The 27744-nt window shown below is 59.0% G+C and overlaps 2 protein-coding genes across 8 annotated transcripts; one reads left to right on the forward strand and one right to left on the reverse strand.

Moving 5' to 3' along the window:
- Window positions 1–161: 161 nt before the first annotated feature.
- On the reverse strand, window positions 162–6415 carry PEX16 (peroxisomal biogenesis factor 16). Its single transcript, XM_083837305.1, has 11 exons — window positions 6202–6415; window positions 6006–6041; window positions 5809–5885; window positions 4400–4533; window positions 4008–4114; window positions 3479–3559; window positions 2903–3055; window positions 2466–2538; window positions 2034–2153; window positions 1763–1827; window positions 162–685 (listed from the first exon to the last, which is right to left on the reverse strand). The coding sequence occupies exons 1-11, from the start codon at window positions 6404–6406 to the stop codon at window positions 627–629; spliced, it is 1110 nt and encodes a 369-aa protein (XP_083693431.1). The 5' UTR covers window positions 6407–6415; the 3' UTR covers window positions 162–626.
- On the forward strand, window positions 6407–27744 carry LARGE2 (LARGE xylosyl- and glucuronyltransferase 2). Of its 7 annotated transcripts, XM_083837290.1 has the most exons (17): window positions 6407–6504; window positions 11448–11613; window positions 12661–12882; window positions 21696–21869; window positions 22181–22437; window positions 22581–22663; window positions 22916–23039; window positions 23287–23458; window positions 23613–23717; window positions 23965–24077; window positions 24193–24318; window positions 24530–24685; window positions 24801–24964; window positions 25248–25526; window positions 25796–25942; window positions 26105–26300; window positions 26382–27744. In XM_083837290.1, exons 4-17 carry the CDS (start codon window positions 21770–21772, stop codon window positions 26577–26579), a joined length of 2220 nt encoding a protein of 739 aa, XP_083693416.1. In that variant the 5' UTR covers window positions 6407–6504; window positions 11448–11613; window positions 12661–12882; window positions 21696–21769; the 3' UTR covers window positions 26580–27744. The 7 variants fall into 7 exon arrangements, with proteins under 7 accessions (XP_083693416.1, XP_083693412.1, XP_083693414.1 ...); XM_083837286.1 differs by lacking the exon at window positions 12661–12882; XM_083837288.1 differs by lacking the exon at window positions 12661–12882 and having other exon boundaries at window positions 11455–11613.

Genomic DNA, 27744 nt, shown 5'->3' on the forward strand with positions numbered 1-27744 from the left:
AAAAGCCTCTAAGAGAGGATATTAAAACAGAAAGCACATCCCTGAGTAGACAACTGCAAAAGCTGCTCTTTCTGATAGGGACAGACCTGCTGGCATCCAGACTCAGAAGACACTAGGGAATCCCTGTCAAGCAAGGGAAAGGAGGTCCTTCAGCTCAGCTCTTTCAGTTCAGGCAGTTTATTTGACAGAGAAGCCCGCTCCAAGCAGATTGGCCAGGCACTGCCAACACAAGCAGGCTGCAGGTCAACCTCAGCGCCGTGAGGTGGGAGACAATGCTCTCCAAAAATCACTACGCTGCCCGGCTTTATAATAGTGCAGCTGTACAAAAGGAGGAAAAAAAAAAAATCAAGTGCTTAAAAAAGGTCGTCCCGTCACCATCACTGGAGCCACAGCACTGTCCACAGAAAGAGGTGGCCAGGGTCTCTCCGCACATGTAGCGTCCATCATTCAGTTAGATCTGTTTAAAAATTACATACACCCCTCCCTCCCCACCCTGCAAAACAGGAGCTTCTCATTGATGGTTTAACTGAAAATTAATCATTATCAACACCCCTTCCCCCAGCCTGCTTGCCCTCCTTAGAAACATCCAGCCATGATCTTAGCGAATAAGAATCATCATTTTCTCATCAGCCCCAGTTGTAGAAATAGATTTTCTGCCAGGCAGGTAAGTAATCCATCAGTGGCCCTGAAACAAGAGAACAGAGGGATCGCACATGTAAAGGCAAGAATTTGAAGCTGTATGCATATGAGGTAGCTACCCCCTCCTCATTATGATACCCAACAATTCCAAATCTCCAATTATACAACTCAGAAAAACCCAGGAACAGAACGGGTATTTTTTGCCAAGAAGGGAGGCAACTCTGGGCTGTAGTGCCAGAGATTAGAGCGGGACCAAGAGGCGCGTGAAACATGGTCAGCACGGGTACGGTGTGGAACATCACTCCCTCAGTGCTGACGTGTCCAAGCTCTGGAGGGAAAGGGCTTCTGCAGTGCCCAAGGGGAAAACCTGCGTACAGTGAGTCAGGAGGACACAGCCATGGCACGGGGAAGAGGGAGACAACTCAGCAGTAATGGGCAGGTGCAGACACAGAAGGAACTGCTGTACAGCAAAAATGCTTACGCTGGCACAAGGATTAATGCAGGCTCCAAAGCCTCTCTGAAATCAGTAACTGGAGGAGCGGCTCCTGAGCTAGCCAGCTTTGTGACTTCCTCAGAGAAAGGACAGACCCATAATGCCAGGCTAATCTAATGCCTTATCACTGCGATGAACCGCTTCACATCAGCAGGGAAGAGGGGGAAGTGAAATTTTGGCCAATGACAAAGGGATCCTCAGGTGAAGGACTAGAAGACACACCTGGTTCGGCCCTTCGGTTTGCAATCCCTTCCTGGCTGGGTCAGTACCTCTAGGCAACTGTTTACCCCTCACATCTGTATTGCAGACCAGGGATCAAAGAAAAGAGTGCAGAAGCACTGGCTGCAAAACAGGGCTGTGGTGCACTGGTGCAGCCGCAGAAAGGCAGCCCAGGGGAACAGGCCTAGGTGGCAGAGACAAAGCTCTGCAGCCTGCAAGGGGAAATGATTAATCTTTTTCTGTTCCAGTTTATAACAACACCAGTATCAATACAAGCTGCACTGCTGCTAACCATCAGGGACTTCTCAGTTCCTTCCTCAAGTGGCAAACTCCTTTACGAACATTCTGCGTAGCTCCTGTGATTTTTCTCCACCCAACAGAACCAGGGACACAGCAATGGGGCCCACTTACGTGTGATAAAGCCAAGTCCAGGCACGTAATCAGCCAACAAGCGCAGGAGGAAGAGGATCCTGCCCCTAGGAAGGGAGAAAGTATGAGCAAGTCCAGTGGGACATCTGCCCCAGCTGCTGCGAGCACTAACAGCAACGGCAGCTGTTAGGCAAGGGCTTGTATTAACCTGGTCACAGGCACCCAGACCTCTTCAGATCTGCTCACCCAGTCCCCTGATGCTATTTCTGTTAAAAGGGAAATTCTCAGCAAAAGCCCAGCAGGGGCCCCTTACTCTGAGTATCGGTCATAGAAAGGAGATCTCAACAGGTAGTACAGCAGCAGGATGGTTCGTCGCCTCAGCTCCGCTCGCTCTCGCCTGTTCAGGTCTTTCAGATCACTCAGCAAGCTCAGACTGGAAGGAGAAGGGCAGAGAGCTAACTCAAGGCAACAGCCGCCAACAGAAAAAAGGAAATGGGTTTCTAAATGCCCTCTGTTCACAGCTCCATGCTGAGCAGTCTGCACCAGCTTTCTGATGGGCAGTACAGACCAGAGAGTACTGCAAGTGTTGTAGAAAATACCTAAATGTGCAAATCTCCCAGTTAAAAACCAGGCCTAGCCCCTGTGCATATGTCAGTAGGGCCTGTCCTGGACTGGGGAACAGGGGGAAGTATGATGCCCAGCCATGGCCAACCTCAGGTACCTGCAAAGACTTTCTTAGACTGACCTTGAGATGTCCAGGACTGCTGAGAGGAGCCAGGGTTTCCATGATCTCTGGCCCCACACTCCTAAACTCAATACTAGGAATGCACAGTCAAGGAATAGAAAGAACCAAAGACGCCTAACAAGAGGCACACAGACAAGTGACCCCCTGGGTACCAGCAAAGCTCTAAAGAGCCCAGGAGAATACACTCCAAGGCAGTGCTGGAGGGCCCCAGGGACGGGGTTGGAGGACTTGCACCCACAGCTCAAGCAGGTGACACTGGCTGTCAAGATGTAAGAGAAGGAAGGAGTCCCAAGAGCCCTGCACAGGCAGGGCAGCAGCAGGAAAACAGGAGCGAGGTGTGGTACCACCCTACACCAGGGCTCGTTGGACGAGCCCGTAGCACCCTCTGCTGGCACCCAAGGCACAGAGCGTGCCCTCATGCAGCCAGGGCAGGATACAGTGAAGCAGAGGACGGGTAACGTAGATCGATTCTGCAATGGTTTCTTGGAGACCCAGAGGCGTGGGAGGCTGGTTCATCTCCTCTGCTCTTCGGCTCTGCGTCTCCTCCCTCTGCTGGGGGGACCCCCAGTGCCTGGACTCCAGGGACGGAGCTGAAACAAGAAGATCAGGTATGGCATGGGAGAGCTTACAGAGGTGCACCAACAGCAAAGCTGTGGCTGCCCCTCTCCAGCTGCTGCAGCTCAACAGCACCCTCAGAGCCTGCCTCCACAGGGGACACAGCAGGGAGAGATATTCCTAAGATCCATGCTCCTCAAATCATTACCACACCGTAGGGTTGTCTCCACCACACAGGTTGCTTTGGACAAGACAACTCTAAGTGCTGGTCTTGCACCATGTGCCTGAATTTCCATTGCTTTGATATCCCCCCACCCACAGGGCCCAGCAACTGGCAGGATATGCCCCCATACAAGTTGATCAGGTTTTGCTCTTTACTGCCCACACCCAGGTCACACGTAAAGGGCACCGAGCAGAAACAGCTCGGACAAGGATAGAAAACAGGCTCAGCTACTTACTGTTCTGAAGAGACCGCACAACACGGCTAGAACGCCTGCCAACATAGGTCTGATCCTTCCCTGAGGAGTTGCCTTCCATGTCTGTGGGAGAAAACAGCCACAGGGTGAGGCTCCCAAGGAAGACATCTGAACCCAGAGCTGGCAGCACCCTTCCCTACATTGCAGCAAGCAGACCAGACTGAAGGTTTGACCTACTGAAGGACTAACACTACACAGAGCTCTCACAGGGTGAAAAGTTAATCTGCCTGACATTATCCAGGCCTAGCACCTCTGTCCTCACCATCAGGCCAGTGGACAGCTTGAACCACAATTCAGCCTGTGGGTCCAGGCTTAGACCCTTCTGCCCCCTCCTTCCAGACTGTAGGGTAACACTGTCCCTAAACTAACCCACACTCTGGAGAGGGTGGAAAGGAAAGCACAAACACAGCGCAGCTTTGCGTGCTGAACTCTGAACAGCTCCCTAGAAACTCTGAGCAGGACAAGACGTGGCCCAGCAGATGCCAAGCCGGTGACAGCACTGAGGGCTCACCTTCGGGATGGAGAGGTGGCTGCTGCTCCCTGTTCAGCGGCACTATGGGAGGAGATGTCTGGATGCCAGCTTTGTACCACAGCAGGAGCAGGAGGCGAAGGATGGCTCTGTGGGCAGACATGCAGAAGACTTCAATACCAAGCTATGGAGCTGTGCTCCTGCTGCGCTCGAAAGGTGGCATTCCCCAGAAGAGGGGAACATTCAGGTCTGCTCAGGGAACTGTCCAGAGGGTAAGTGCTCCCTTCCAGCACAGCATCCAACACACTGCAGGGCTCCAAACTGCTCCAGCCTCAGGGACCAGCAGCTCAGTCCTGCTTGGCCTTTATCCCGGGGTAATGCCGAGCCCCCTCTTCTGAGCACACAGCCCCTTCCCCTCCACCTGCAGCACTTACTTAGCCAGCTGGATGAGGACGATGATGGTCCATCGGCCCATCTCCCCCCACATCCTGGCTGTCCCCATCTCTGCAAAGACCTCCACACATTCTAGCACGCTCAGCCAGGTCCGCAGCTTCTGCTGGGGCAGTGACTGCAAAACACAGAAGAGGAGGAAGGGGGACAGGATGCAGGTTCTGCTTGGGAGTTAAAAGGGGCGGACACACAGCTCAGACTGGTGGGACTCTCAGAGCTAAGAAAGCGATGGCCTTGGAAGTCACGGCCTCAGAAACAAGAAGTGGTGCCTCTCCTACAGCCAGAGGCTAAAGGCAAGCCCTTTTCTCTACCTCCAAGCAGGGGCAGAACACATCACAATATTCAATGGAGCTGCTACATCAGAAACAAGGAGAATTTCGCAACTGTATGTCAGGCTGCTACCTGTTCCAACTAAAACAGCTTAAAAAGTATCCTGGATTGTGGCACAGTGCCCAAACTCCAAAGGTAAAATCCTCTCTTCCTCCTTGTTCTAGCACTGGAGCACACGATGAACCTCCTCCCTGGTCAGAGTTGGGAACACAGCACACCTGGAGCGCAGGGAAGGGAACCCAGGGTCCACAGCCACTCCAGAGTGAATGCCTACTAAATACAAACTGACAGCATGAGTCTAGATCCCAGGCACGAACCCTGTGACAGCCGGGAGGGACTTTTCTGGCCTGAGCCCCTATTCCTCACAAGGGAACGTGCTGATGCTGTTCACCTCAACATAGAGCATGTATTACCCAAAAAGTATCAATAAGGAAAATACAGCTGAAATCCACTTCACCCCACATTCGGCCTGTAACACCCAGAGAAGCCAGTTATCTGCACTTTTGGTCGTTACGTACCTGATGTCCCAGCCAGAATGCTGCCTGTGTGGGCTGACACTGAGCCACCCGCATCCAAACCCACTCGGCAGGCAAGCTTGCGACATCGAGGCCTGTCTGGGAAAAGAAAAGCCCTCCTCCTTCCCCCAAAGGGTCAAATGAGTGCTGAAAGCCAACCTGGGGCTCTTGCAAAAGAGACACGGCAGCCAGGTGCTTTTATCTTTGCTTTGCTCAATGCTACGCGCAAGGGAAGACTCCAAGGAACCGAATCAGAATAGCAATGGCTACTTGGTGACTGCGCTCCTCAAAAAGAGCGGTGGGGCTCCCGGGGCAAGTCAGGGCCTGATTTCTGTGCTCTGGGAGTGCTCTCCTCCAGGCCAGCAGCTATACCACAGGGCTGCTGTTAGCACGCATTCAGCGGTTGCCTCTGGCCTCTGTGTACCTGGCAGCTAGGAGAGTCCGCGGCAGGGCCCTGTAAGTTTCTGTGGGCACCCCCTGAGAGCACAGCTCCTGCTAGGGAGAGAAACCCACGTCCCGATTCCTCCTCCCACGCTCTCCGGCCTTACCACTGGCAGGCTCCGCTGCAGCTCCTTCCGCAGGATCCAGTCGTTCAGCAGCACCAGGAGGTTGGAGGCAGAGTACACTGCAAGGCAGCGAGCGCGGCGCGGTTACGGGGCGCGAGGGGAAGGAGAGGGGCGACAAGAGCCCCAGGCTCCGACCCGGTGACGGCGGCCAACGGGGGCACCGGGCCGCCCCTACCTACCGAGCTCCGACAGCTCGTGGGCGTCCGCGAAGCGACCTGCGGAGGGAGGAGAGCGGGTGGCACCGGGCTCGGCACCGGGCTCGGCACCGGGCACGGCACCGGGCACGGCACCGGGCACGGCACCGGGCACGGCACCGGGCACGGCACCGGGCACGGCACCGGGCTCGGCACCGGGGGGCAGGGGGCCCGTCCGCACCTGGCAGCAGGTAGGAGAGGCCGCGCACGGTGCCCTCCAGCTGGGCGGTGGCGGCCGGGTGCCGCCTCACGTAGTCCTGGTAGCGCTGGCACAGCTGCCGCAGCCGCCACGCCGGGCCGCGGGACGGGGACAGATCCGGGGCCGGGGCCAGCGACGGGGCCCGTGCCGCCATGGCTCCGCGCCGCCTCCCGCCGCCGCCGCGCATGCACGGCCCGCCCAGCGCCGGCCGCCCCATGGCCGCCGGGGCGGGGGTTTAAAGGCACGGCGGCGGCGGCGGCCCCGGTCCCGGTGGCGGCCCGGCAGGTGCGGGGCGGCTGCGGGAGGGCGGCGGGGGGGGGGTCCCGGGGGGCTGGGGTTAGGGAGGGGGTGCTCGGTGTCTCCGGGGAGGGGAGCCTGCCCGCCCGGATTGTTGGCGGTGGGGTCCGCGGGGGGTTGTTGTATCTGGTGGCAGCGCTGGTTGTGAAGGGGGTTGTCGGTGGTGTTAAGGAGGGAGCGCGGGGTGGCCGGGTAGGTGATGAGGTACCGTGCGTGGGTGCTGGTGGGTGCCTCTGCCGGCAGCTGGGGGTGAGCTGGAGGGTCCCCTTCGGGGGGCTCAGCTCTGGTCCCCGAGGGATCCGTCTCCCCACGGTGTGCAGCTGAGTGCCAGCTTTTTGCTCTGACAGGGGTTTTTATTTCTGGACGTGTAACGCCTGGCAGGCTGCACAGGAGCAGCCCCCAGCTCTTAGCATGCTGAACTCCCCAGGCTGTGGGGTCCATACAGTGGGCAGCAGATAGAAAAAGTAAGGGGCCACTTGGGGTTGGGGGCCTGCCGGCCTCATTTGCCCCTTCTAACTTGTGTCCTTGCTCTGGGCTGGTGGTGTTGGAGGAAGGGAGGCGGTCAGGGCCCTGCGGTCAAAGCCACCGTGCACATTACAGGTGTGACGGACTCGCACAGCCCTGCTCGTGCCGTGTCTTTGCTGTGCTTAAGCACCAACCCCCGTTCTATAGGTGTGGGATGCACCTGGCTGCAGCCTGTTGCAGAAGAAGGGCCCACGCCTTTGCTCGGTCCTGCAGACCCTCCCTGAGCCGTGCTGCAGCTCTGCTGGGCTCAGCTGTGGCCGGTCACCCTGCGCTGAGCCCGCCTGGCCCACGGCACGCCTGTGGTCAGTGCCCCCGAGCCGCCCCATGGCAAGCCTCACGGTGCAAAGGTCAGCAGCTGCACGGCTCCGTGCTGGAGCGCGGCGCCTTTGAGGGAGCCGGGGCGGGCAAGGAGGGCGTTCTGCAGCCTCCCGAGTGCAAACAGAGCTCCGCCAAGCTGCCCCTCCTTCCTTCTGTCCGGTTACCTCTGCACAATGGGCGCAGTGTCTGCCTGCGGCTTCCACCGCGAGGATTACGGCTGCATGGGCAGGCACTTTATCCTTTCTGATCTCTCCCCCCTTCCCCTGAGGGTTTGTTTTCCGGCAGGCTGAGTTCGTGAAGGGCACGAGGTACTGCTGGCAAACGGTCTGGTGCTAAAGAAAACTTTTTAGTCAGAATTGCGTGGGTTAGACCCAACTTCCCATTCGCATGTCGTGTTACTACCTGTGAGCCGCTCTGAAACTCACGGTGGCGGAGCTGCTAGCGTGCGTGTCGATGTGGGGTGGGATAGCACCTGAAGCCCGTGATGGAGGCCTGCAGAACTGCCTGCTCACGGTAGGCATATGCACTGCTGATGACTCTAGGGGCATATCCAGTGCCGACTGCCGGAGCTGCTGCCCTTCAAGGAGAAGCACTGGCCCTGCCAGACAGCAATCTGAGAGCCGGCTGCTGAGGAGGCTGCCAGAGACACCTTGTCCACAGCCAGAGGTGAAGCCTGATGAACAAAGTCCTTGGGCTACTCCGAACAGCATCGCTAGATAGTGCGGCTCTTTCCCCTAATGAGGAGCTTTTTGGCAGACGCTTCCTCTTCCCTCCCTGTCCTGTGGCTTCCTCCCATCCGCTGGCTGTCCTGTCTGCCTTCCTGCTAGTCTCCCTCCCGCAGTGAGCGAGTTTGGAGGGCAGTTTGAGTAGCATCACGGTGCCTTTTTATGGTCAATAAGCTGCAAGAGAGCACTGTAGGAGGGGCAGCTTCTCAAAGCTGCTGGGAGCCCATGAGATTGGGCAAGACTTCAACTGCCTTGGCTTACGGTGCCCGTTGCAGGGGTAGGAGGTGAAAGGCTGGGTGAAGGGGCTGGTTTCTCTCCTGCCTGTGCCTGAAAAGATCTCTGAGCCGCTCCTTTCCTAGCACTTACTGGTCAGGGTGACAAAGGCTGGTGCTTACTGGAAGCCCCACAGCTGTAAGCGAGGCCAAATGGTTTCTCTCGTCTGATGAGGGATGCAGGCTCAGCAGTAATGGCAGGAAAAGAAGCACACCAGAAAAGCGCGCGCTCTGCCAGCCCATCAGCAGGTGCCGTGCTGAAGTCCAGCTTGCCTGGCTGCCAGCATCTCGCTCTTGGCTCAGGTCTGCAAAGACTGCACCGTGTGTGGGCAGGCTGACCCCAGGCAGAGCACTGCCGTGGGTCTGAGGCAGCTCGTCCTACGGAAACCTTGCTCAAACCATGCCTAATGCAGGCCTCGCAGCGTGCTGGGCTAGGGGAAGAGCTCGGCAGCGTGAGGCCTGGGGCATGGATCTTTCCCTCTGAGGCTTGCAGGATGAGGTGGCCTTTCTGGCCCTGCCTCCACCTGGGTGTCCCTTCCTGCCCTGCTCAGCCCCATGCTGTGGTGTGTCGGCCTGTTTTCTTTGCTTCTGGGTGAGCTCAGCCAAGCCTTCGGGATGGCTGGGGTTAAATTGTGACTAGCTCCAAATAACCTGTGGGCAGATGCGTGTACACAGAGTATTTTAGTCCCTGACACATGAGCCCTGCCTAGAATGGAAGGCCTGATGCACTCATGGTGTCTCACTGGAGGCCAGCACCTTTCAGGAGAGCCTCAATTCTCTGCCAAAATGAGGAGATGAGGGCAGGGAACCACACCAGGCTCCAAGCGTGGTGTTGCTGGGGGTGGCTGCTCGCATCCCTGACCTTTTACAGCCCCCTTGGGGTCCGGAAAGGCAGCAGCTAGGAGGGGATGTTGGCCGTTGTAGTCCTCGAGTTCCTGAAGTGCTGCTGACAGGTCTATTGCTCGAAGCAGTAGTCTGTGGGGAAGGGAAACCCAGGTCAAACAAGTTAAAGTATGTGTGTGGGGAGAGGGGGTTGAATGGGCCTTTTGACTTGGGGGCATTTTCTTGCTGTTCTGTCATGGTGCCACTGCCCTCCCCAGCTTAGCCGAGGCTGCAAGAGAGACTCTGTGGCTTCCCAGGAGGAGCAGCATGTCTGGCAATGTGTGCAGAGCCCTGCTGTGAGATCCTGACCGCTTCCTGCCTTTTCCAGCAAGCTGTTTAGGGCCCTGGCCTGCTGCTCGGATAACTCCCCTCTCTGATTCATTTAGCAACGTGCAGCCTCTCCCGTAACATCCCAAATCTGCCTGTGCTACAGGCTGAGAGCGGGAGGCGATATCTTTTAATAACCATGTGATGCAGCTGGAAAAAACTTCTGGACACGCAGTTCTCTGGCAGCCCGGGTTAATGGACACGCTTCAAGGGAGAGATTCGGCCGGCTCCCCGGGCGCCGAGGGAGGCGGTGCTGCAGCGTTAGGGTGAGCAGGGCAGCTGCTGGTGGCCTGCAGCAGATGCGGGCTGTGCCCTGGAGGTCAGGCTCTTGCCACGTCCCTGTGGGGAGTTCGCTTTCTGCTGGCAGGGCTGGGGAGGATCCCGTTGGGCAGTGCTGCCTTGTGTGGCAGACACGTGCCCGGCTCTCCCCGCTCGGTGCCACCCCTGCTGAAGGTGCCTTTGGTATCCAGCTCTCAGCTGCTGAAACTCCGCAGCCGTGCTCCCGGCAGCTTCTGCTTCCTAGTCCAGGTGGGTGCCAGAGGCTTGACTCTTACCTGCTGAACTGACCCCTGTAAATGCAGGGCTCTGGGAACACCTGAGGGAGGGTTGTGACTGCAAGGGGACCTGGGCCCTGCTGTTTCTGCATCCTGGCTCATATCCCGTTCCCCCATCCCAGAAGTATCTGTGTTCCAGGTGCTCCCTTCCAGATGCTTTTGGTCTGAGGTGGGAGCTGACCGATCAGAGCGGGGATGATGGAGAAGATGTCTCGTTACTGACGTGTGCAGCAGGGCTCCCTCCTGTGTCCTCTGTCACTGGCTGCCACCTCGTAGGCAGATACTGCGGGAGACTTGCAGAGCAGAAGTAGCATCAGGCTTTGCTGCTGCAGGAGGGCTTTGCTGGGCAGTGGTGCTGTATTTCTTCACTGGAGTTGCTGGGTTTTACTGCTTGGGGGAAGCTGTTGTGCTGTTGTTATTACCAGCCCTTGTTGGGGCTGATGTTGCCTACCTGGTTTCGTGTTGTGCTGTGCCAGGCCGACCCGGGGTTTGTTATGGATAGAGAAGAGCAGTGTGTGCTGTGGTGGGGGGCGGGCTCACAGCATGCTCACTGCTCTGTTCGGGGTTGTAAAGCAGGTGGAACAGGCCGGAAAGATGTTTTGGCACGTTTTACACATGGTTTGAAGATGCTTATCCATCCAAGCAGGCGGGTATGGGGCGCGTGTGCCCAGCCCCATGGGAGCCGGAGGGAAGAGGCGCGCTGGGTGAGATCCCAGCACAGGAGGAGCGGTGTGTGCAGGCTTCTTGGCTCCCGGCAATGCAAGTGGCTTGGTGGGCTTTGCCCGCTCTCTCTCTCTGTCCTCCTCTCTGCCTTTATCTTGTCTCTCTCCTGGCTGTGCGTCTATCTGGACAGACTCTTGACCCACCCCTGGGACTGCCCAGGGTACATTGCAGGGGCTCGGGTTACTGGACGTGATAGTTAATCCCCTCACTGCCTTACAAGCTCAACACTTGCTGCTGCTGTCATCTGGGAGGGGGCCAGGGAACTTGTCTTCCTCACCCAGCTCCTTCTCAAGAGTTGGTGTGAGCACTTGCGTGTGTTGCAGTGGAGCATCCCCAGAAGTGCTGGCAAAGCCACAGCCACCATGCTGAGTGTGTGGGGACATGCTGCAGGATGGGGCACTGGTCTGCGGCACTCAGATATTCTCCCGTGGGCTGGTTGGGTAGCCTCAGGTGACGCTGAGCTCTGCTTTGTAGCAAGCTGGAGGAAAGGGACAGGGTCAAGGTGCTGGGTGGTGCTGCTGATGATTTATAACGCTCTTGGCTGTGCCGGGGCCTGGCCCCCAGCTCTCTTATCCAGTAGCTCTTCCTGTGACTTTGTCTTTCAGGTTTCAGGTGATAGCAAGCTGCAAAACCCTCAAGTACAGCTGGGATGTGCTCTCTGCCCCTCAAGTTGAGAATCCCCAGTTAGAGGGTGGTCCTCAGCCACCGCCGGGCCCTGCCAGCTTCTCCAGCCGTTCCCAGGTACCCCTGCAACATTGGCAGCTTCCAAAGGTTGGTTATCTCTCTCTGAGTAGACAAGTTACGTGTGCTCTCTTCCCTTCTGTCTTAGTGCTTCTGTATCCCAATTGGTAAACCGGGGATAATCGCATGGCACTGCGGGCTTCCTCCTTACTGGATGTGTGGTGTTTGGGACCAGTGGGGAGGCTCTGGAGACAACACTGATGCTTGTAAGCCCTTGTGGGCCAGCTCTTGGGGGGAAATACCAGATTCCTGTGTGAATCCTTTGAATAAAGCGTGGTCCCATCTCCGTGGCTGTTTCAGTTGAACTTCCCTTGAATGTGTGCATCTGGATCCTTCTCACCCAACCCTAGTGGTGGTCTATTGCTTGTTTCTAGTCTAGTGGGCAGCCAGTGACGGACTGGGGCTGAGGAGCAAGGTCTCTGGGCCAAGGGAAATGGGAAGACCCTCTTCTGAAGGCTGAGAGCTTGTGCTAATGTTGTTCTGCTCCAGCAGCTTCTTTTCCCTCTGTCCCTTACACCAAGGGTTTCTGTGGGGCCACTGTTCTCAGCGGCTGCCTCTCCTCCACCCCTCATTAGTGCAGGGCTTGGCATGCCAGCGGGAGGGGGCCTCAGCATGTCTGCGCCTTGATCGGATTTGTCAAGGCTCCTTCCCTTTTCTTCCTGTTCATTGAGGGCTGAAACAAAGCAAACAGAAGAGAGGAATTCCAAAGAATAGGAGCGAGGGAAGAGAGGGACGCGGGAGTGACAGGCTGCCCCAGCACCCCCCTTGGTGTGGCGGGGCAGAGCTGGAGGCAGAGCGTTTCGGGAGACGAAAGCTTCCCCGTTCCCAGCCATGCCACCAGCTCGTGGTAGTGTGGGGCAGCCCTGAGTGCCTCTGACCCCGCAGCCTGGCTAGTTTTTCCTGCTGAGGCTGTCCCTGCTGCGTGCCGCAGCGCCAGCAGCGAGGAGCGGGGCTCGGGCCTGCCGCCGCCTCTCGGCGTAGGCACGTGGGCCTCAGCAGAGCTCGAAGGAAGCATTGTGTGAACTGCTTTGTTTGTCGTGCGCTGTGATAAAAGGTTTCCCTCTTTACCTGTGCCAGGAAGGTTTCTCCTGCCAGGGAGCCCCTAATGAGCCCAGCACAGAGCTGAACGCGCCGTGTGGGTGCCAGGGCAGCGAGGCACCAGCCCCTCCCAGCCTGGAGCCAGATAAGCGCTGAAACAAGGCACTTCTGTGAGGCCGGGTCTGGGAAGAGGAGACACAAATGTGGCTTGGAGCTCATGTGGCTTCCCAGGAGGGAAACGAACTTGTGAGGCTGCCTCAGGTAAAGCTTCATCCTGTCTCACAGCCCCTTGCTCCCTCCTCTGCTACCCCCAGGACATGGTGCAGGTTCCTCTGCAGCGTGCCCTCAGCCCCGCTACCGGCTGCCTCAGGGGAGGCGGCAGGATGTGAAGCAGTCCTGCCTGCACTTGAGGTGAAATACGTCCCTACCAGTGACCCCCCTGCCTCGCATTTAAGCCACAAGGAATCTTAAGCCACAGCCTCTGTTCCCTTTCCTTCTTCCTCCTTGTTCTACCCCTTCTGGCAACCTCTGCACTCTGTGGTTTAATTAGAGAGCAAAGTGCTTAGACTCCAAAATGTACGGATTAGGGGGTTACTAATCCTTTTCCTCAACGGGTGCTCGCATCCTGTCCGGTCAGTTATCAACCTTCTTTCCCTGAAGTAGAAACTTGGCCACACTTGAGACCTCTGCCTCTCCTCTGGCTTGTGGCACAAGATTAAGAAGGGAGACGGAGCAGGCGGAGGGAAGTGAGTTGTGGGCTTCTGCACTTCTCAAGGTGGACTTGTAGTCAGCACTGGCTGTCGTCATTTCTTGTGCCCTGGCTACCTTGGCTGTTCCAGGAGCAGTAAAGTGAGGGGTTGTGATTTTCCTGCTTGCTGTTTGGCCTCCAAAGCAGTTCTGCCAGGCTGTTTCACGGTTGGCAGCAGAAAGCTTTCCTTAACATTTTTTTCGGAGTGCTGTCTTCCTATTCTGACAGGAAAAAAAACAACACTTTCTGGCAGAGGAAGCAACTGCTTCCCGGCACACGTGTGTTTATATGCTGGATGATTTGATATAGGTCTTGTGCTTTCCCTGTGTATGTACACCTCTCCCCATGTTCCCAGTTGTCAGTCCTGTCCTCTTATTCCCTGCACACACCCGAGTGAGCCGTGCTGCAGCACTGTGATCCCTGTGCTGCTGAAAGCTCAGGGCTCCCTGCTGGGAGCAGGAGGCTGGTGTCTGGCAGGGCTGCATGAGGTTAGTGGTTTCCTCATCTGTGGAAGAGGACGAGGACATCTTTATTGGATGGATGCTGTCAGTGTGAAGGGGAAGGCTGAGCGCTTCCTGCTCCACATGGAGGCACTGGCAGGGAGGACAGGGGTACAGCCTGGGAGGATGAGACTTCCTGAGGGTAGGAGGGGAATTCAACCCTGATGGTCACCGGGTGGGCTGTGCTCTCATCTGTCCCACTCCTGGTGTGGGCTGGGTGTTGCAGAGGTTCCAGCGGTTTGCAGAAGATGTGAGCTTTTATCCTGTTGCTTGGTTGCGTCAAGGCATGTTGTTTCCTCCCTGCCTTTGTCCTCTGCTGTTGAGGTTCAGGATTTGGCTCGGCAGTGTGAGGAACACCAGGGATGGAAAGATAGCGAGCAGCAGGATGAGGTGAGGAAGAGTGCTGGGAAGGCTCAACATGGAGTTTGGCTATTGGGAGCATTTTTCTTTCTCCCCTTGGCTCTGGGAACCACCTTCCCATCCTATTGTTCCTATCCATTGCTTCCTCAGTTTCCAGTTTGCAAAATGCCCCGTGTGCTTTTTTGCAGGTAAGTTAGCAGTCTCTTAGCCTGACCAACAGCTCTACCTCCAGTGTCAGAGCCCATTTGCAATGCGTAAGCATCTCTGTGGCTCAGGTATCACTTCAAGGCTATAAAGTGCCCAGGGCACTCTGACTGGATGGTACTGTTGTTGCTTGGATTTTTTAACAGCCTCCCTCAGGGCAGGGCAGAGTCTGCCCTGAGCCATCCTGATTTGCTATTTATAGTGCAGTTGTTCCATTCTTCTGTGGACGAGCTCTGCTTTCAGCCCTGTTTGGACGCTGAGGGCATCAATGCCAGGAATAGCTCTGGGCAAGGAAGATGCGAGTGGCTGCTTGAACACAACTCCCAGTTTGGGCCAGTCTCTAGTGGAAGAGGCCAGGCTGCGGCTGTGCTTCTCTGTCCCTCCTCCAGGCAAGTGCTTGCTGGCCTCTGGAGGGCTCAAACCGAGCTCTGAACAGAGCCTGTGGTGCAGGAAACATCAGCACCGACCTCAGTGCTGCTGCTTAGGCAGAGCTGCTCCATCCCTTTGGCTTGTGATGCTCGCAGCTTGTCTGGAGAGCAGAACCGAGCAGATAATTAATTGCTTGATTTAGTGCCCAAAATGAAAAGCTGGAGGAAAAAAAAAAACACAACCCGGTTTGAGGTACCTTTTTATCTTTTCTTTTAAATGTAACACAGCTCAATTTCAGGCAAAACAATGCAAAATGAGACTTTTTGCTTGGAAAACAAAGCGTTTTGTTCTTGTCCAAAACTTGTCGTGAAGCAGCAAATAGCTCTGAGCTGTCTGGAAACTGCAGTTTTCAATCAATGACTACTCAGCCGAAAACACTTACCCAGCTCTGCGGGTGACGAGGCACTGTAGGCACCCGGGGTCCTGTCTCAGAGCCCTGCCCCTGGCATCTTCTCGGAGCTGGCGGGGAGGATGGTATCGTGCCTGTCGTGGGCTTTTCCAAGCAGAGTGCTGGCCCTGGGTGGCTAGGGTCACTTTGTCTCCTTTTTGCTGTAATTAAGCTGGTGTTTCGCATGAGATGGCGCAGACTCCACAAGCATCTCTGGGGCTAAGTCTGGTCAGATGTGGTTCGTGCTTTCCCTTGTCCCACCAGGGAGCAGCTCCTGGTGCAGGTTGTTCAAGAGTGTTTCGAGGAGGAGGGAGATTTTGTGGAGGGAATCTCCTGCCAGCCTCTACCTTGATGAACAGGGAGAAGGCTGCACACACTTGGGCACTGCTAGCTGGAAACTTGAGGCATCGCTCTTTCGCACAGTGACATTCCCGTCCCTTTGCTGTATGGGACATGATGCCTGGTGTGTGCTCCAGCTGTGCTGATGCCAGAGCTGGGTCTGGAAGGGGGCTTGCTGCAGACAGACTTGGATAGAAGCAGGAGCTGCTGACTGCTGACCCTGCTGTTACCTCTCAGCTCTGACCACAGGAACTGCGTCTGCCGCAAGCCCGCAGCAGCAGCAGTGTCAGGAAATGGCCGGGGTGAGCAGGTTGCAGTGCTCGGAGCACGTCCCGAGACCAGGACACGGTGAACCTCGTGGATTCAGAGCTGGCCGTTAGCTGCAGCACAGTCGTCAGCAAAAATGCAGATACTAGAAACCTAATCCCAACAGAGGGAAGGAAGTTGGAGACTAGCCCAAATGCTGCTCCTCTTCTGTTTCAAGAGGCAGGCAGGGTCCTTCTGTCCCTTGTAGTGCTCCTGCACGGAATCCAGGCTTGGTCCCTCCTGTGCTAGCACGTGGAGATGTGATACAGGCCACTCTGTCCTGCTGATTCCCCTGCGAGGGGGAATTTGTCCTGTGAGGGACAAATGCAGCACGTGCAGAGGAGTGCAGCCCAGCACCCTGCTGCCCCGGCGTCCCCACAAGCGTGGTTGAAGGCTACTGCGCTTAGCTAGAGCGGGCTGCATCTAGCAGGGCCTCGTGATCGGCGTCTCTGCCAAGAGGAGTTGCTCCCTGATGCGTTCCTGGGCTTTCAGATGCTGAGAGGTAAGCAGTGAGGCGTGTGCCCATGTCAGACCCAGTCTGGACTTGCTGTTTTCCTCGTGCTCTGGGAGAGGAAGGGAAACAGTCTGGTGATGAAGGTCCCTGCTCTGACCAAGCTGGGAGCTTCAACTAACGCCCTTCAGTGACTGTCAGCTCCTGCTCCCTGCGTGGTATGCTTTTCTCAGGAGAGCGTAGCTTTTTCTGTGTGACCTTTGTGGAATAAAAAGCTGAACTTGTGCAGCTGCAGAATTGTGCAACGGTAATCTCGCGGGCCTGGGAAGAACTTGATGCACAGGAGTGAGCCACAACTGAGACACAGCTGACTGCTGACCCAGGGAAACGTTTGTCTTAGTTGCAATTTTCTCTGCAGCTCAGTGGTGGTGGAGGGATGATGACACTTTCTTGTTTTACAGCCCATGCTCTGGTGTCTCACTCTGTGGCTTGATCCCATTTCTAGAATATGGTGGCTGCTTTGCCACAGGTTCTCTTTTCCAGTGAGAACGGAGGTGAAATTCTCACTTAAGTTTTGCTTATCATAAGACTGGGGGAAGGAGGGGTGGAGGGGTAATCCGGAGCATGGGTTTTTAATCCTGCTCTCCTAGCCAAATTCCTTTCCGCCTCTGTAAATTCCTGCAGCTGCTCTGCTCTGAACTGCTTGTGTGGTATCCACTGGCTGGTGCAGTCCTCTTCGGGCAGAGTCATTTTGGTGACAGGGAAGGGAGATGACCCCTAGCTGTATGTCACTGCGTCAGATGCGTGCTGCTGCACGTGGTTTACAGGTGACCTGCTGAACGAGGGACCGGCCTGTCCCCTTCCATCTACTCAGAAAAGCAAAAGGTGGTCCCCTGTTGCCTCCCTTTGAAGCGTGGTGCGTCTTCTCTGCTCCTCGCAGGGGCCAGCCTGGCCACCTCTTCACCTGTAGTGCCTGGGGGGGAGCGGGATGGCAGAGCAAGCCTTGGGCTGCCCTGTGACCTGTGCCAGCTCTCCCTAAACATTAACTGCTCACCGGGCAGCCGCCCAGCCAGGCAGAGCGAAGGCCGGCGGGGCTGAGCCAAGATGAGGGGCTCCTGTGGGAGCACGGGGGCATAGCTGGCAGGTTGCCTGCTGCCAGGGCCTTGAAGGTCGATGTGAGCACACCCAGCAGTCCTTCTTGGTGGCGGTGACTGGGGTCTCTCTGCCTTTTGTCCCGTGATGCCCTGGCTCTGGGCTGTCCCTGGGCCTGTCTCTGCCTCCTGCGGTGGGAGGCCCGGCCCAGTGTTTGTGCAGCTGCTCACCCCGCTGGCCTGACGCTCCCCGGTACCCGGCTATTGCCTTGGAGTCACTGCAGACGGGGGAGTCCAGGTGGGAGAAGAGGGCCGTGTGTCTGCTGGCAGCCTCTTCCAGCCTCGGGGACACGGAGCCTCTCGTCCCGTGTGCCACAGTCCCCATCCCTGCTGAAGCAGGAGCTGCCCTGCTCCTGGGGACAGCACGGTTAGGAGAAGCATGGGGGAGGGAGGGAGGACGACCTGCTGCGGACAGCACTTCTGCCCCGCATCCTTGCGCAGGGGTTGGAAATAGAGAGCGGCGGTATTGGGAAACCTCTCATCTTACCGCTGGCAACGCTCGTCTGGCGCGAGCAAGGAGACTGAGGAGGGAGGGCAGGGGGCTGAGCACGTGGGCTGCAGGGAGGGGTAGGGCTGGACGGGGAAAGCGAGAGTGCCGCGGGGAGGCCAGCGTGCGTCCCATGCTGTGAGCAATGCCCCCCTGCACAGTGCCACGGCCACCAGTCTATGGGAGCCGCATCCAGCCTTGCTCTGCCCTTGCTGCGTGTTCAATGTTGCCTGGGGGAGGAGAGGCCGTGTAATTGCCTTCCTGCTTGCCACCTCCTCCCCACAGCCGTATACATGCTACGTGGTGGAAAGCACACGGGGCAGGGACAGGACGCGTCCCCCTGACATAGGGGGAGCAAAGGGAGAGCTCCTGCTTTTGGCCCCCCTGGCCCAGGAGCGGGGCAGCCCGGGGGTTTCCTCCCGCTGTGGGGCTGGGCAGGGCAGAAAGGCGCTATTAGGGTGCGACTGCCTGTTCCGACAGGGGCTCTGCAAGGACAAGCAAGAGCCGCCCGAGCGGGAGGTAAACGCATCTCCTGGGGCAGTGATTTCTGCGCTGCCTGGGTGGAGACCCTGCCTGCCCCAGCCCTGCAGCTCGGGGGCTGCGTTTGCCGGTGCTGCTCCGTCTTTGCGAGGCAGGCCCGTGCTTGCTGCCGCAGCTCGCCCTTTGCTGACGGGGTGGGGGGCAATTTGCGTTTCATCTCCATCGCTATGCAGGCTGCTGTATCCTGATCCCTCTGTGCTGGCGGTGGTGGCTGCTTCCCACTGCGCCCTGCCTGCTCCGGGCATCCTCGTGGGCTCCTGGCAGGGCAGGCGGAGGGCAGGGGCTCCTCCCTTTGCTCTGTCCCCTGGCTTTCCCCAGCCCGGGGGCCAGGCGCGGGGGAGCTGCAGGTAGAGGCAATCTCTGCATAGTTAGCATTCCCAGCCCCGGCCTCCCGCTCCTCCTGCTGCCATCCCTTCAGTGGGACGCTGCGCTCCTTGGGGAGCGCTGCTTTCCCAGCCTGGAGGGGCTGGAGCAAACCTGCCCCGCTCCTGGCTGCGGGTGGGCAGCTCTTCCTTCCTTTGCACACCTACAGCAGCCTTTGCAGCCTGTCCTCATCGTTCAGGCCGCAGGCAGTGTCTCCCCTCTCTCAGTAGCTAGGAGAGGTGCAGGGCAGCCCACACCCCATCCTTGCCATGCTTACATCTCCTTCCCGGGCTGGCCACACACCCCATCTCTGCCAGCCAAGGGGAGACCGGGTAGGCCCTGCTGTCCTCCACCCCCCCCCCCGTTATCCTACGTGTGGACAAAGCCTCCTCCACCTGTCCTGGGAGAGCAGGAGGCAGGTGCTGGACAGGGGGTATTAATCCTAACGCTGCCCTTATCGCAGCAAAGGAGGGGTATGTGAGGCCCCGGAGCTGGGAGTTGAGGGCAGATTCGTCCTGACTTACTTTGGGCAACTCCATGCCCCTGGCGCTGGGGGCTCTTGAGTAGCAAGCGAATTTAATCTCGTTTTGTTTGTTCTTTCTTCCTCCGAAAGGGGGGCCGGCGCAGGGCGTGCGGGGGGGAGCTCGGGTTTGAGAGCGGGGAGGAGGGGGGGGAAGTGTCAGATCTGAAAGGGAGGAGTAAAGGGAGGATTGGGAAAGGCAGACCCAGGAGGGAGCCGCAGCAGCGGGCTGCAAGCTGGCTCAGGAGGCGCTGGGAGGAGGAGAAGGGGAAGGCAGGTAAGGAAATCACTGCCTGGGGGGCAAGCGAGAGGCCAGGTGAGGAGGGCTGGCGGTGCTACGGAGGGGAGGGAGCCCTTGGGTGCCTGCCCGGGGTCTCTGCCAGTGGTCGTGTTGCTGCCCCTGGTCCCCTTCTGTCCCCCAAAGCTGCCGTCCCGGCAGCATGCTCACGTGCAGGGGGTGCCGCTCCCCACGGGGAGGGCCCATGGTGCTGCAGATAAGTGGGGCAGGGAGGCCAAAGGGGCTAGCAGGAGCAGCTGGGGTGTTGCTGTGTGCCCCCAGCTCGTCCCTCCTTTGTTGGCACTCAAGTCCCATTCCCAGCTGTTGGCTTCTCAGCCCTCGTCCCCTTGCCCAGGGGCTGCCTGGGCTGGCCCGGGTGGCGGTGCCCTCTCAGCCCTGCCTTGGCCCCAGGCCCCAGCGGCCCCTCAGACATCTGCACATCAATGGGCTCTGGCCGGGGGTACGCCAGGGGGAGCCGACCCTAATCCGTGTCCCATTCATCGGGAGGCAGCGCGGGCTTTTGTGGCGCCGCCAGATGCGGGGCCGAGGGCAGGGGCTGGGGCTCCTGCTGGGGCAGGCAGGGGTGCGGAGCGAGGCTGGCCCACCGGGAGAGTGGGGTGGTTTCTTGCTTCGTGGGGCCCTCGTCTGCGCTGTGCTCCTGGCTCTTGGGGTCGGGCAGGGCTTTCTGAGGCCGTGTTTCTGCCCCCGTGTTTGGCTTGGTTCTCCTCAGGAGGTGGCGGACAGAATGGGTCTCCACCGCTTGCTTCCCACATAAAAAGGACAATTTTGGCATGGAGGACGGGGAGCCCTGTGTGGCCAGGGCACATGTGTCTCCAGCTGTGTGCGTGGGGACAGTGGTGCTTCCCCCAGCCCAGTCAGCAGGCCGGGATGTGGGGACAAAGCGGGCAGCACGGTGCCATCCTGAGGCCAGCGGGGCACGGGGCAGGCAGGGCGCTGGAGGTCCCGTGGGCATCGCTGCCTGCTGTGTGGGTTGGGCAGCGGATCCCAGGGGGAATCCCTCCTCTTTTGCTGCTCCTGGCTGCATTTGAGCTTTCCCCTTCCCAAAAGTGGAGTTTTTTTTTGTGGGCTGGCTCACACCCGCACTGCTGCGGCCTCCTCCCCACGCAGCCCCCAGTTTCCAGTCGCTCCTGCAGGGCCGGTGGCTGCCCTGGTGGTGTGGTGAGGGTGCTGTGCCCACGTCCCCGCTGCCCCCCCAGCTCCAGTGGCCCCTGGCCACGTGTCCCTTTAAGCCAGCACTCTGGGAAATGAGTTTCACCGAACTGCTCGGGATCTTTCCAAAAGCTTAGCCAGGGCAGGTAGCTGTGCTCGGCATGGTGAGCACAGGGGGAGGCGTTTGACCCACCGGGGACTTGGGGAAGGGACAAGGGACGCTGCCGGAGTTCCCCTACACCCGCTGGCAGGAGGGCTGGGAAGGGAGCCAGCGCCCCGAGCTCGGTCTCCTCGCTTATCTCCTCACGGGCCGTGCTCCCTGGGCAGCACGGCTCGCCCAGCCCGGCCACGTCCTTGAGGCCGGTGTCTCAAGAGCAGTCCCGGCCCCTTCAGCCTTCGGAGGTGGTGGGGGAGGGCTCTGCTCTCCCTCTCAAGGGCAGGCAGCGTTAACCAGCCCAGGCCGGCCACCCAGCGCATCGGGGTGGGGGCAGCGGGGCAGGACGCGCATCTCCTCCCCTGGGAGCTCTCATGCTCTCCCCTCAGCCCGTGGGATGGCAAGGAGTGAAATCACTCCCCCCTTGCTTGCAGCTCCCCCCTCTGAGGGCCATGAGGCCACAGCAGGGTGGTGGGGCAGGTCTGGGGGCGTCCAGGTTCCCCAGCGTGGGGAGGAGGGTGCCGGCTGTGGGAGGGTGTCACCAGAGGGCTGAGGGGCGTCCGTCCAGTCACAGCCCCTGGAGTCAGCCCAGGACAGGGGATGTCCCGCAGGGGGGACACTGAGGCACCCACATGAGGGCTGTGGGGCCGTCAGTGACTCCGCTCTCCGCTTCCCTGCCCCTCGCAGGCTCTAGGATGCTGGGGCCAGCCGGGCTGGGCCTGCCCACCTGATCCTCAGCGCCCCGCTCCCGCCGGCCCACCATGTTGCGCTCCTGGCGTGTGAAGCTGAAGCTGCTGCTCGCCACGGTGATCCTGGCCGTCCTCCTCTCCTGGCTCTACCTCTTCATGGGCAGCCTCGAATGTGAGTGGGCCCCCCGCCTTCTTGGCTCAAGGGAAGCACGGGGCGGGCAGGGGAGGCCAAGGCCTTGGGAGGGTTGCTCTATGACCGTGCAAGTTGCTGTGGGAGTACCTGGCCTCTAGGTTCCCAGGGACATCCCTGGGGTCTGGGGGAGCAGAGCTGTGATGTTGTCTGGACACATGGTGTGTCCTAGGACCTCTCTGTTCAGGTTGGGACTTGGTCCCCCCATCCTCCCCAGTCCCTCCTTGGCGTAGCACCGCCTCATCAACTTATTGCCATGTCCATCACACGTCCCCCTCACCGTGTCCCCACAGATGGCCGCTTTCTCCTGCTGTCGCCATGCCTGGGTGAGCAGCCGAGCCGTGATGTGGAGCGGGAGGCGCTGGCCTTGCAGGTGCGCCGGGTGGAGGAGGAGAACCAGCAGCTCCGCAGGCAGCTCGGACAGGCGCAGGCGGACGGCAGCGACGGCAGCCCACCGTGGGGGGCCTCCGCCGAGGATGGGTCCCCCTCTGGGGGCACGAGGAGCAACCGCACGGCCTGTCCCAAGCAGCGGATGGTGCACAAGTGTGAGGTGGGTGGCCACACCGACACGGTGCCACGGCACACGGGGAATGTCCGACAGGAGGCCAGCACCCTGGCTGAGCTTGGGAGGATCTGAAAGCCCTGCAGAGGGGAGGGTCCAGTCTCAAAAGTGCAATGTTTGTCTCTGGGCAGCTCCTGCACGTTGCGATTGTGTGTGCCGGACACAACGCCAGCCGGGATGTGGTCACCCTGGTGAAATCCATCCTCTTCCACAGGTAACGGGGGTGTGCTGGGCCAGAGGCCTGCTGGTTTGGGGTTTGCAGATGAGCAGTTCTGGAGGAGAGTCCTCCCTCTGCCTCCTGTGTCACTGATGAGGCTTAAAGGGACAGAAGGGTGTTTGTTTCCCCCCAGGGGTGGCTTTTCTCCATGGGCCCTGGTTTCTGTCCCTTGGCAGGGGTGGGAGAGATGGGGACCATGTCTGCTTCCTCCTGCTGTGGTGCTGAGTGCCGCTGCATTGCCCTTGGCAGGAAAAACCCCCTCCACTTCCACTTCATCACGGACTCGGTGGCTCACCAGATCCTCCAGACACTCTTCCAGTCCTGGATGGTGCCCTCTGTCCACGTCAGCTTCTACAACGCCGACGACTTGAAGGTAGGCACTTGATCCCCTCTGCACTCTCCCCCCTTTCTTTCCCAGCCAGGCACTTGGAGGGTCCCAGGGGAACAGCGGGGTGGCTGGGAGGGGGGTAGTTAACTCTTTTTCTACTGGTCCCACAACCCTGCTGGTTGCTCAGTGGCTCTGTCCCTCTGCTGGCCTCCTCTGCATGGGAACGCAGCCATTCTGCCCAGGCAAGGAAGGGAATGGCCGTGCCCAGCCCTGAGGCTGTGTCACCTTGCAGCCAGAGGTGTCGTGGATCCCCAACAAGCACTACTCCGGCATCTATGGGTTGATGAAGCTGACGCTTACCAAGGCACTGCCCTCCAACCTCTCCAAGGTCATCGTCTTGGACACCGATATCACCTTCGCCACCGACATTGCTGAACTCTGGGCTGTCTTTGGGAAGTTCTCTGGTGAGGACAGGGTGCCCTTGGGACCCGGTGGAGCTCTGGCCCACGGCCCATCAGGGTGGTGGTCCTCATCTGCCACAGCACCAGTGCAGTGGGTTTGCTTGGGCCCTCCAAACTTGCAGCAGGGCGGGCCACATGTGTCCCTCTTTTTCCTCAGACAAGCAGGTGATCGGGCTGGTGGAGAACCAAAGCGACTGGTATTTGGGCAACCTCTGGAAAAACCACAAACCATGGCCAGCCCTGGGACGTGGCTTCAACACGGGTGAGCATGGACTGGCCGGCTTGGCCCTGCTGCACCCTGACGGAGCATCCAGCTGGGGCAGCATGTGGTGTGGGGAGGCTGGGGAAGGCTGAGGCGAGGCAGGAGAGTCTGTGTGGGCACGCGGGGCTGCTGCAGTGTGCTGGAGGTTGTGTGGGTGGATGCACAGAAGCAGCGTGCCCCAATACCTGGAGGCACGCAGACTGCTGTGCTCCCTCGGTGACCCAGTGCCCTCTGTCCTGGCACCCAGGGGTGATCCTGCTCTTGCTGGACCGCCTGCGTCGCCTGGGCTGGGAGCAGATGTGGCGGCTGACGGCAGAGCGGGAGCTCATGAGCATGCTCTCCACGTCGCTGGCCGATCAGGTAACGGTTCCTCCTCCGGGGTGGTTGGCTGTGCTGCGTTCCCATAGCACTGCTGGCGTGTGGGGACTGTGCTGGCTCCTTCATCCTCCTGTGAACTCACCTTTCTCTCTCCTAGGACATCTTTAATGCGGTGATCAAGCAGGACCCAGCCCTGGTGTACCGGCTCCCATGCTTCTGGAATGTGCAGCTGTCTGATCACACCCGCTCAGAGCAGTGCTACACCGAGGTCTCGGATCTCAAGGTGGGTAGGTTTTGCTGCCTTTGAGATGGGGGCAGAATCCCACATTCCCCTGTTAGGGGCACTGTGCTCTTCCTACTAGGAGATACGGTGCAGGGCCTGAAGGACAGAATATGGGAGCTGGAGCTCGGGGGGAGTCAGCGTGGTGTCTGGGGTCTTGGGGAACTTTGGGTGCTGCTGCCTTCTCCACGGGGTGACGTGCCGCTGCCCCCAGGTAATCCACTGGAACTCGCCCAAGAAACTGCGGGTGAAGAACAAGCACGTGGAGTTCTTCCGCAACCTCTACCTGACCTTCCTGGAGTACGATGGGAACCTGCTGCGCAGGGAGCTCTTTGGCTGTGCCAGCCTCCCCAGCCCGCCCAGCAACCAGGTGAGGCTGTGGCGACTCTGCCCCTGACCCGGAGTGCGGGGCAGGCAGAGGCCCCGAGCAGCTGCCCCTGCACGCCCTGGGTCTCCTGCTCTACCTCACCTTTGCGGTGTTGCAGCTGCAGCAGGCCCTGGAGGAGTTGGACGAGGACGATCCCTGCTATGATTTCCGCCGGCAGCACCTCACGCAGCACCGCATCCACCTGTTCTTCCTGCAGTACGAGTTCCTGGCCCTCCCCAGCCCCACCGATGTCACCCTTGTGGCCCAGCTCTCCATGGACAGGTACCTGCCACTGGGGTTGGTGGGTGGTTGGGTTCCCCCCTGCGCTGCCTCTGGGGTGACTCCGCAGCTCTAAAGCTACCCGAGATCTCTAACATGGGCTCCTCACCCTCACGCTGGAGCACTGCAGCAAGGAGCAGCACCCTGTGTTGGGGAACAGTAAATTCCTTCTGCTTTCCCCCGAAGCAGGCTCGGCTGGCACACGGCTTGCTGATAGGCACCCCGTTCTGGGTCTGGCCGAACTCCCACAGGAGCTCCTGCTCATGCAGCGCCCTCTGCTTTGCAGGCTGCAGATGTTGGAGGCCATCTGCAAACACTGGGCAGGCCCCATCAGCCTGGCGCTGTACATGTCGGACGCGGAGGCCCAGCAATTCCTGCGCTACGCCCAGGCCTCGGAGGTGCTGAGCGCCCGCCGCAACGTCGCCTACCACATCGTCTACAAGGAGGGGCAGTTCTACCCCATCAACCTCCTGCGCAACGTGGCCTTGGCCAACACGCAGACGCCATACGTCTTCCTGACTGACATTGACTTCCTGCCGATGTATGGCCTCTACGATTACCTCAGGTACGGGGCTCGGGCAGCAGTTCTCCACTTGCAGAAATGGTTGGGTTTGTGTTCAGCTGTGTGATCCTGCTCTTGCTCTTGTCAGACAAGGGTGGATGCGGAAGGAGCAGTGGCTGTGAGGGGTGCCTCGTTCCTCATGCTCCTGTACGGCAGCACTGCAGGGTGCCCAAACCCATTAATACCCTTCTGGAGCAGTGGAGGGGCTGAGGAAGGGGGCTGTGGCCACAGGTCATGGCCGGGCAGGCCTCACACCCTTTCTACCGCCACAGGAACTCCATCCAGCAGCTGGAGCTGCCCCACAGGAAGGCAGCTCTCATTGTGCCGGCGTTTGAGACCCTGCACTACCGCCTGACCTTCCCCAAATCCAAAGCAGAACTGCTCTCCATGCTGGACATGGGCTCCCTCTACACCTTCAGGTAAGGACTGGAGCTGCCCCACCATCCAAAGGGCTATCACACCCGGCAGAAGCCAGTTTTGTACCCGTGTGCCTTGGGGCTGTGGCGCAGCCAGGTCAGAGGATCTCTCGTTTCAGGGAGCTGCCACTTTTCCTGGTGTCTCACTTCCATCTCTCCTCACAGGTACCACGTGTGGCCAAAAGGCCATGCCCCGACGGACTACGCCAAGTGGCGGACAGCCACCGTGCCGTACCGCGTGGCGTGGCAGCCAGACTTCGAGCCTTACGTTGTAGTGAGGCGAGACTGCCCCAAGTACGACCAGCGCTTCGTGGGCTTCGGCTGGAACAAGGTGTCCCACATCATGGAGCTGGATGCGCAGGTGGGTGAGGGGCCGAGGTGCTGGTGGGCAGCGAGGTGTCGGCACCAGTGCCGACGGTGACGCTTGCCGCTGTGCCCCCAGGAGTACGAGCTGCTGGTCCTGCCCAACGCCTTCATGATCCACATGCCCCACGCCCCCAGCTTCGACATCTCCAAGTTCCGCCTGAGCGCAGCGTACCGGGGCTGCCTGCAGACGCTGCGGGAGGAGTTCCACCAGGACCTGTCGCGGCGATACGGGGCGGCCGCGCTCAAATACCTCACTGCCGAGAGGAGCCTGTGACGCCCGGGGACAGCGGGTGCGGGGCGCTAGCAGCCAGCAGGAGAAGGGAGGGCGCAGGGCCTCCCTCCTGCCCCAGCCCATCTCATAGCCCTGCCCAGGGATCCGAGCCGGCAGCAACAGGATGCCCGTAGATAAGGGAGGATGCCATCTATGAGAACAGGCGGTGCCTGCGGGTCAAGCCGCTGCAGCGTGGCCAAGGGTTTGTCCAGAGCAGCAGCCTTCCTGTGTTATGGGGAGCCGCCACCATGCAGGGACTGCAGGGACTGGTCCCTCCATCCCTTGTTTTAGCGGATGTGGAGGGACAGCCTTCATGGGTCACCTCTGGCTGGGGCCTGGCTCAAGAGGCCTGGGAGCTGCGCCTTTCCCTGCTCTGCCTCTGCTCTGCAGTCCCAGTTCCCAACCCTCTGCACTCCCCCTGGAGCTTCGGTGAGTGGGAGAAAGGGATGGAGGCCATCCTTCTGCATCCTTTGCTGAGCAAGCTCAGAGGCAGCCACCCGATGCCTTGGGAGGTGGGGGCCAGAGATCAGCAGGAGCTTTAAGTGAAAACAGGCTGAGCTGCGGTACAAATCCTGCAGCCCCTGCAGCCATCAGGATGGGTGGAATAGCATCGCAGTGGGCCAGCACTCGTGTGGAGAAATTCCTGGCAGGGACCACCCCGCGCCTCCCCGCTCTCGGCAGCGCCGAGGCTGCCAGCGACAATCAGGGATGTGGCTGACACTGGAGGAGACCGTAGCTGAGCGGTGTGGCTGGATCCCCGCGCTGGGAGCAGCTTGGCTAGGCACTGCTCCGCGGCTATCACACACTGGAGCACAGAGGATGCATTGCTTTCCTCACGCTGTTTAAATTATTTAATACTTTTCTCCTAAGAATTAAATGATTAGGGTGTCGTGGGTGCTTTTTAATCCTTTCTTCCTTCTGGATGATTTTGCTGGTGGCACTGAAGGATCTCCAGGCCAGCTGCTGCTGCAGCCTCTGCTGTTCTCTTCTTAGCATTAGTCTGGTCTGCAGGAGCCAGATTGTGCAGGTGTGAAGACTTCCGTCCGTGGTGAGAACGGCCAGGAGGAGCCATACAAATCGCATTGTCTGGAAAGGGCACAAGCGCCTCTTGCTTATTCTCTCTTTTTAATTTAATTTTTAAATTAAAGCTTTTTTATTCTTTTTCATA

Source organism: Anser anser (assembly GCF_964211835.1).
Source record: "Anser anser genome assembly, chromosome: 5".
Classification (NCBI taxonomy): Eukaryota; Metazoa; Chordata; class Aves; order Anseriformes; family Anatidae; genus Anser; species Anser anser.

Bases quoted from the DNA above. Each gene is read 5' to 3' on its own strand.
- PEX16 (XM_083837305.1), bottom strand. From the start codon at position 6,406: ATGCGCGGCGGCGGCGGGAGGCGGCGCGGAGCCATGGCGGCACGGGCC. The intron at 4,534-5,808 runs GTAAGGCCGGAG...TGTGTTTTGCAG, and splicing joins TGCAGCGGAGCCTGCCAGTG to TCACTGCCCCAGCAGAAGCT. The intron at 2,539-2,902 runs GTATCCTGCCCT...GTGCATTCCTAG, and splicing joins TACCCGTCCTCTGCTTCACT to TATTGAGTTTAGGAGTGTGG.
- LARGE2 (XM_083837290.1), top strand. From the start codon at position 21,770: ATGTTGCGCTCCTGGCGTGTGAAGCTGAAGCTGCTGCTCGCCACGGTG. The intron at 24,686-24,800 runs GTGAGGCTGTGG...GCGGTGTTGCAG, and splicing joins CCAGCCCGCCCAGCAACCAG to CTGCAGCAGGCCCTGGAGGA. The intron at 25,943-26,104 runs GTAAGGACTGGA...CTCTCCTCACAG, and splicing joins GGCTCCCTCTACACCTTCAG to GTACCACGTGTGGCCAAAAG.